Source organism: Euphorbia lathyris, chromosome 5 (assembly GCF_963576675.1).
Source record: "Euphorbia lathyris chromosome 5, ddEupLath1.1, whole genome shotgun sequence".
Lineage (NCBI taxonomy): Eukaryota > Viridiplantae > Streptophyta > Magnoliopsida > Malpighiales > Euphorbiaceae > Euphorbia > Euphorbia lathyris.
Genome location: NC_088914.1, coordinates 23,830,699 through 23,838,659, shown reverse-complemented (window position 1 = coordinate 23,838,659; position 7,961 = coordinate 23,830,699). Strand labels below are relative to the sequence as shown.

The window sequence follows — 7,961 nt, the reverse complement described above, 5'->3', positions numbered from 1 at the left end:
TGACAAACAGATACATCCAATCAATTTATGCTCCAGATGGAACCTGTGTTTACAAGGATACAACAACTGAAGAAATGGCATCTCAAGTCTGCATATAGGAGGATAAAAAGTCTCATACATGATTCTTTTTCTTGTATGTTTTCTAAAACGTTACAACAGGCACAAACTCTTGCGAGGTTAACAAAAATGAAATGATAAGAAACAGATCACCAACAACAAAGTCAATGTTTTCAAGGTTTCAAATCCTCAGCTATGGCTGTGATTAACTGATGATATACAGAGGCAAATTCAATAGTTTGCTTCATATTGGGGAGGGAGCTAGAGATTCACTAACATCACAACTCTCCCCATCACTTCCTCAGTGAGAGCAGCTCAAAGCTCCGGAATGCATCCTCACGGGTGCTTTTAGTAGCCCCACGAGTATGAGATGATTTTGGCTCATTCCCAGGTTGGATTCTTTGAGAAGAAGTCAGTCGCCCACTGCTTGAAAGTAATCTGCTCGAACGACCTTCACTGGGTTCGCCTGAGGAACTTGGCCTGCTACTTGAGACGACAGCTTTTCTTGTTGTGCTGCCATATCGAGAAGAGCTGCGCCCTTTCTCAACCTCAGGTTGCTGAATCTGGTAGCAACAAAATGCACATTATAAGGATTTCCTCAACAGCGAAAACAACTTCAAATACGTAACTCTTGCTATGTCTTGAACATAAAGACTTGTGTAGAGAGAAAAAACAATTATAGGAACAAGAATGCATGTGTGCTCCTCATTCTCACACGCTGATAATTTTATGTCTTCTTTCGTATGGGTTTGTGTGTGTGTGCGCGCGTGCGTGTATCACTTGGTAGAAAAACTATTGGTACTAATAATGACTGATTCAAAGAGCTGTATTAGCTCAAAGACGAGAATGCATCTGTCTACCAGAATTTCAAAAACAAGATGGAGCACTTTGACAAGTTCTTTTTTTCCTTGCAATTTAACACATTATGATTTGCTTACGTTATCTGCAGATCTGATTCGGAAATTGTCATGTGGATTAGAGCCAGAGACCTTTCTTGTAGAAAATGCTTCAACCGCACCTGATAATCTATCCCGTATTTCTTTCCCAACTGGATGAAAATGTATAATAGAAGATAAGAGAATTATCAGGACTAAATAAATGATTTGTTCAACAGAATAAGAAGAAAAAAGGCATAAAAAAGGTGAGTGCTGTAATCAACAAAAGAGCACAAAAGTTACATATTCCAAAACAAAAGATTCTAGCCATCCATGTGATGCATCACTCCAGTACGAAATAGAGTAAGGTAATTTTCTAATCCATTTTCAGGAGTACCGATACATGCTGAAGAAATTATTATAATTGGGAGTTTAAGAAATTTCATAGCAAATTTGTACTCTGCTGTTGCTTAGAATACTACCTGAGACCTTTTCTACGGGTCTTTCCGCGGATGGTCCTCCTGCAAGAACCGGTTTCCCACTGGCATGCTGAAAAGAGTTGAATAGTAAAGTAAGTAACATTGTTCTACAGGGATAGAAACCTAGACCAACAAGTTCAACAGCACTCACCCGCCCTCTAGAGCTGGAACTAATCTGAGGATACTTCAATACCGTCCAGTCAAAGACATAATCAAACTGATAACCTACAGTAGCAATGATGCCAAAATCCGAAGTATTAACAAAACACCTACACTGTGTCCTATTTGAAATAACCAGAAAAAGGTCAAACGAAAAGCTTGGACAGAATGCCAGAGCTCATAATTTACCAATATGCAAATAATTTTAAAGACATAATGAAGATACTGATTCCTGGTATTTACCTTCACGAATAAATAAATCTCGAAAGAGCCTCTTCAAATAGGAATAATCTGGCTTGTCTTCAAACCGCAATGATCGGCAGTAGTGGAAGTATGATACAAACTCAGAGGGGTATGATTTACAAAGCACCTGGTGTCCGTATTTGCAGTTAGATTACTAATACAGCAATATGAACCAAACAGACTGCCCAGCAGATAATCATTTTTTAACAAAGTCTTTCACTAAATAAAATTATGTTAATTATTATATGCAATGAGAGATAAATCTTGATACCTCTATGGGAGTTGAAACTTTCTTTTCGCTGATTTTGTCATATTTTTGCTTTTTTGTGCCAGCCTTCAATCCCTGCCAGGGTAAACTGAAAGAAGAGGAAAAAATATTATTTGAAATGAACTAGAAAAAGTCCTGTAAGGACAAATTTACATCAAATAGAGAACATGTAAATGATAAGGGGAGAATAAAATAAATAAATCATGTGCATGGCTAATCTACTCTACCTTCCTCTTAGAAAATACATGAGGACATAACCAAGAGACTCTAAATCATCTCGTCTGCTTTGTTCTGTCAATGAAAGTAAGACCATTACATCAAATGATGCATATTTTAAATAATATGATAGCCAATACCTATTTAATAGTTGGAAAATAATAATCACATGTAACATCACTCACCAACTCCAAGGTGAGTATTGACACTTGCATATCTTGCTGTGCCTGTGAGATTCTTGTTTTCTCTGCAACCAAAAACCTTATTGAGTATCATATAAAAAATACATCGAATCACCTAGCAGCAATGAATTTTGGCAAAATATGTAAATGAACAAAAAAAAAAAAAAGGAGAAAACATTAGATTTCAATAACAATTGATATATGTAGGTGAGAAGAAGAGAAGAGGCATCGGAAAAAAAAGAGACAACAGGATGACAATTATCAAGTTCTGTCCCAGTTTAAAGGAAAAAAAAATGGTGTGGCAACATGCATGTGAGTTATAGCATAGCTGCAAGATCTAATTGCTTAACTCATAATGTAAAAAGAAGTAAAAGTGGAAACAAGCAGAACTGAGAAAAGATATGCATTGGATTCACATTCGTTCAGCTAAAAGCTCAAGCTGATAGTTAAAGGACCACTTCATATTAATAGCTGACATCTACCAAAGAAGACATAACATGTTGCCTATATTTTCAAGCTAAAGTCTAGTATTACCTAGATTTGATATGTTTCCACAACTGTCCTTGCATGTGTATGTAAAGGACGCCCACCTTATTCTCTTTCTTTAGCTTTCATGTCAGATATTAGAGCTAATATTTAAAAAGTGGAAGCACTGACATTGGAGATAACAAATGAAGGTGGAGTGGAATCTCATGATATATATGTTGTGGCATATACATCTTATTCATTTTTAAGAACTCTACAGGATTGTTGTCCATTAGCTATTAAATATAAATGGAAATCAAATTTCTGCCAGTGCTTCACAAGTTTATCTAAAATGGTTGCCTCTTTTTTTAGTACAAAACTGTTTTTATCAACCTTTAGCAGTAATACATGGATGTTTGATAAACCAAGGGATCCTTAGCATGCATCCAAATAATACTTCCATTCTTTACTAGTTTCACCGAAGTCAAATCCTTAGCACGCAACACCCTAGTAGCATATGCATGATCAAATATTGTATATGCTCAATTGAATTTCCTATTTCCTCAAAGTGGACAAATCTTTTGGCTAAATGAAGCCTCCAGTATCTCCTAAGAAAGAAGAATCATTTGCCAGAAAACTAAATGAAATAAACAATATACCACACTGTTTACTGTTATGCGTAAAACTAATGAATTACCTGTATGGGATGTGCTTATGAGTCTGAAGGTCCCTATACTTCTTTGCAAGGCCAAAATCAATGACATACACCTGTGACAAAAATACTCAAATAAGTTTGAACCAAGAACAAATTGGAATAAGATCACAATGTTATTTCCTTCTACACAAATTTGTATAACCAATCAAATTCTCTTTAGTTGAAAAAATTTATCACATAGAAAAAGTAATTCATGGTAGTTCAGGAAGAGTGCCAAATGAAAGCCATGATGCAGTAAGATAGTGAATTTATCATAATACGCACTACAACAGAAACTGAATCATAAGAGCAAATACATATGGCAGTTAGAAAAACAAATAAGATATATCAGTCAAATTCCCATTGAAGAATTCGTAAGATGTACATTCTTTTCCAATGTCACAATGTGCAGAGTACAAATTTTCTAATCTACTGAGATAACACTTAAATTGCATAAGAAGAAGTACCTGATTAGCTTTGCGGCCTAGTCCCATTAAAAAGTTGTCAGGCTTAATATCACGATGAAGAAAACCTCTGGAGTGCATATACTCGACTCTATTAATCTGTGAAGAAAAAAGAAATTATTTTCTCGGTATGGATATATTCTTGAACAAAGAGTTGTCACGTGATCTTACAAGTTGATCTGCAAGCATCAGTACTGTTTTCAATGTAAACTTCCTATTGCAGTAATTGAACAAATCTTCCAAACTTGGTCCAAGAAGATCAATGACCATGATGTTGTATTCAGCTTCCACTCCAAACCATTTGAGATGTGGAATTCCAGCTTCATAAGAGAAAAATCAGATGAAATTGTTTACAAATTAAATGAAAATGTCATTCTTTGAGACCATTTTTCTGTCTTAGATTAAATTTCTGAAGAAAATTTGGAGCACAAGAACCTTATACAGAGTTATGGTTTATAAAATCAGAAAAGACAATACAAACAAAAATTTGTCCTGTCATAGGTTTCAAAAACTCCAAACAGCTTATAACTTAAATTTTAATATGTGTGCAGGTGAGGCTTACTCCCTCCTTGAAGAAGCATATACAACTTGGATTCATAGTGAAGCTGTGGATGTTTGGTCTTCACAGATTCCTGAAATTTGGAATTCAAAAAAGAAGTCAACAATCAACAAAGTAAGCCATGGATAAGTACATTATTTATAAAGAAGCAAACATAAGGCGCAAATACAAATACAACAAAATTCTTACATGAAAAAACTGCTTTCTTTTGGACAAAATTGATGTCATAATTTTATTAAGAAATACCAAGGGTAGACAATTATTCATAAAGAACTCGTCCAAACCGTTACCCTACTGGCTACTGCTCAATTAAAACTGGATTGGAACCTTTTTTTTTTGTACATAGTAAATGCCACATTCAGAAGGAACAGACAATATATAGTATTTGTACTAGTTCTAATTTTTAACAAGTAGTCTAAACCTTTACAATAAGTTGTAATCATTTCATAAAAAGATGCTTAAAACTTAAAAGTATAATCCAAGGTTTAAAAAACTCACAAGCCAAATCATAGAAAAGAAAAACAACAAGATTCACTTTTTTTGACGGAGCAAAAGAGAAAAAAGAGGAACTATAAACGCTACCCAACCCATCATGTCACATAATTCAAAGTACATTGAATCTTAAATCAAATCAATTTATCTGAAGCAGATCAAGTACCAGCTTAACAGCAACCTCTTCTCCAGTTTGGACATTTACACCTGAATTTTTTTAACCAAATATAGAAATGAAGTTAAAGCAATGTGGTTTCTGAACTGATATCACTTAAAGAAGAAACATATTAAATAATAAGGTTAACAAAACATACCCAGATAGAGCTCTCCAAAAGATCCACTTCCAATCTTTCTTCCCAGCTTAAACTTGCCCCCAACAATATGGTCAATCTTTGCTTTGTCCATTAACTCACGAACTGAAAATTGCTATATTTACTTAGATTTGTGTCCAATTACCTTACCCTATAAATAAATCCCCTTTCCACCAAACATTCACCCCCCAGTACCAACCGATTTACCAGATTGTCCGTTTCACGGATTCTCTTTTCTCTCCTTGATATAAAAAAGCTCAACTCTTCACAATCTCATGCAATTAGATAGAATTAACAGTGAAACAATGGGAAGCGCAGGAAGAAAATGGAGTATAAGAATTAAAATAATCGTGAATACAATTCAATTTCTAACAAAAAAAATTGAGCTTTTTCCTTCTCATTTACAAGGGAATAAGCAAAAAGAAAACCGATCTTTCTGATCACATGCTTTGATTGCAAAGAGAATATACAAATCTGGAATTACATAAGAATCAAAACCCTAAAATGAAGGCTCATTGACCAGAAAATCAAATGGAAATAGAAACTGTGAAGGATAAATAAATTAACGAAAGAAAGAAGGAAAGTTCCCGACAGATCAATGAAGTTGATGTCGTGATTGATGAATAATTAAACAGAGAAAGAAGAAAATAAAGAGAAAAGAGAGAAGACGAAGATGGGTTGTGGCTGATGACAGGAAAAGTAATGTAAGAAACGAGGAAGAGATGGATAGGAGAAGGAAAAAGAGCTGGTCACAATGTTTTTTATTATTATTTCTAGGGATAAAGTGCAAAAATACCCGCAAACGTTTACTTACCGTTAGAATCAATTTTACCCGTAACATCTAAAATGATATAATTTTACCTCTAAAGCTAAGAGTAATTTTATCCCTAATATTGGTAAGTTGGGTTAATTTTAAACATTATTTTAAAATACAAATATTTTATTTTGCATATCAATTCGTTTAAAAAAAAGATTTCATATTTTCTATAGGTAAATGATATGCTTACTTTGTTTTTTACAAAGTAAGCCTCACTTTGTGTGTTTTAACCATTAGATTAATTTTATATTCCATCATCTAATGGTGAAAACACACCAAATAATGGTACATACTTTGTCAAAAACAAAGTAACCATAGAAGGCACCGATTTAATAGATAAATGAAGATTAATATTTATAAATTCTACGAACTTTTTAGAATTTAATTTGTGCAATTCGTACAATAGACAATATATTTTTTAAATTTTTTTTAAATTTCACGTATAATCATAAGTTTATGATTCGTTATTAATAACAAGATTCATGATCGAGAAGACAGTTTGATGAATTATTTCACAAATTGACCCAACTTAACAACATTAGGGGTAAAATTGCTCTTGGCCGCCAACGTTAAGGGTAAAATTTCACCAGTTTAGACGTTATGAGTAATTTTTTTTTTATAATTACGTTAGGAGTAAAATTGCTTATGACTATAAATATTATGGGTATTTTTACACCTTATCTCTTATTTTTATATATAATAAAGGTGCCTTCTATGGTTACTTTGTTTTTAACAAAGTACCATTACTTGGCGTGTTTGCACCATTGGATGATGGATGAGAAAATTAATCCAATGGTAAAAACACACAAATGTAAATTCTTAAAAAAAACATAAATTTTTAATCTTGGTGATCTTAGTTTTTTTGTTTGAGTAAACCTAGATAAAATAAAAGTATACGGAAGAATTTTTTATTTATATAAAAATTATAAATTGAAATTCTTAACTAGGTTTAAAGGTGAAGGCGCAGATCGAAACTGAGGCTGTGACGGAACAGGCGAATGTGCCGATCGAAATTGAGGTTGAGGCAAAAGTGAATGAAGAAAGCATGGAGTATAAGTGAATCTTCGGCCACCGCACATCAGATCTAGTTTTTGCTCTTCCATTCCTCTCATTATGCATCTTTAAATCAGTGTTCTAAAAGTCGGCCAAGTCGGCGACTAATCGGTGAAATTCATAACACTGAACGATTTTTTATAACTGGGCGGGATAAGTCGGGGGTCCGATATATTTCTGCCTAGGCGGTTCAAGTCGGGATAAATCGGGGCAAATCGAGCTAGGCGGGCAAGTTGGGTTAAACGGGTTAGGCAGCTAAAAATCGGGTCAAATCAAAAAATTATAAAAAGTTTGCTACAAAATAATAAAAATAATTAATGATCATACAAGTAAAAAAATAAAACTAAATTACATCATTAAATAAAACTAATTTCATTCAATTTATTAAAAATTAAAATTAGAAATTAAAAAGCCCAAATATCCATCTAAAGTTAGTTCTCTAAATTGATTCATTTCACAAAATCGCAGCCATCACTCACTCGTCACTCCTATGCTCCTTCTTTTTCATCGCCTTAATGAAAACACAACAGCCACCACTTTGCTTCTTCAGAATTATTTGATGAATATGGAGAGAGAAATAGACACATTTTTTATGAATATTTATGGATATTTATTATTTATTTAAAA

General features: G+C 33.5%; 1 protein-coding gene across 1 annotated transcript; it reads right to left on the bottom strand.

Moving 5' to 3' along the window:
• LOC136229149 (casein kinase 1-like protein 6) lies at positions 1-6,191 on the bottom strand. Its single transcript, XM_066017729.1, has 14 exons — positions 5,468-6,191; positions 5,320-5,360; positions 4,665-4,734; positions 4,274-4,422; positions 4,106-4,201; positions 3,642-3,712; positions 2,483-2,544; positions 2,309-2,372; positions 2,085-2,169; positions 1,814-1,940; positions 1,563-1,636; positions 1,415-1,481; positions 996-1,105; positions 1-620 (listed from the first exon to the last, which is right to left on the bottom strand). The coding sequence occupies exons 1-14, from the start codon at positions 5,556-5,558 to the stop codon at positions 351-353; spliced, it is 1,377 nt and encodes a 458-aa protein (XP_065873801.1). The 5' UTR covers positions 5,559-6,191; the 3' UTR covers positions 1-350.
• Positions 6,192-7,961: the final 1,770 nt, after the last annotated feature.

Bases quoted from the DNA above. Each gene is read 5' to 3' on its own strand.
- LOC136229149 (XM_066017729.1), bottom strand. From the start codon at position 5,558: ATGGACAAAGCAAAGATTGACCATATTGTTGGGGGCAAGTTTAAGCTG. The intron at 1,482-1,562 runs GTGAGTGCTGTT...AACTCTTTTCAG, and splicing joins GTTCCAGCTCTAGAGGGCGG to CATGCCAGTGGGAAACCGGT. The intron at 621-995 runs GTAAGCAAATCA...TGTTGCTACCAG, and splicing joins GAATCAGATCTGCAGATAAC to ATTCAGCAACCTGAGGTTGA.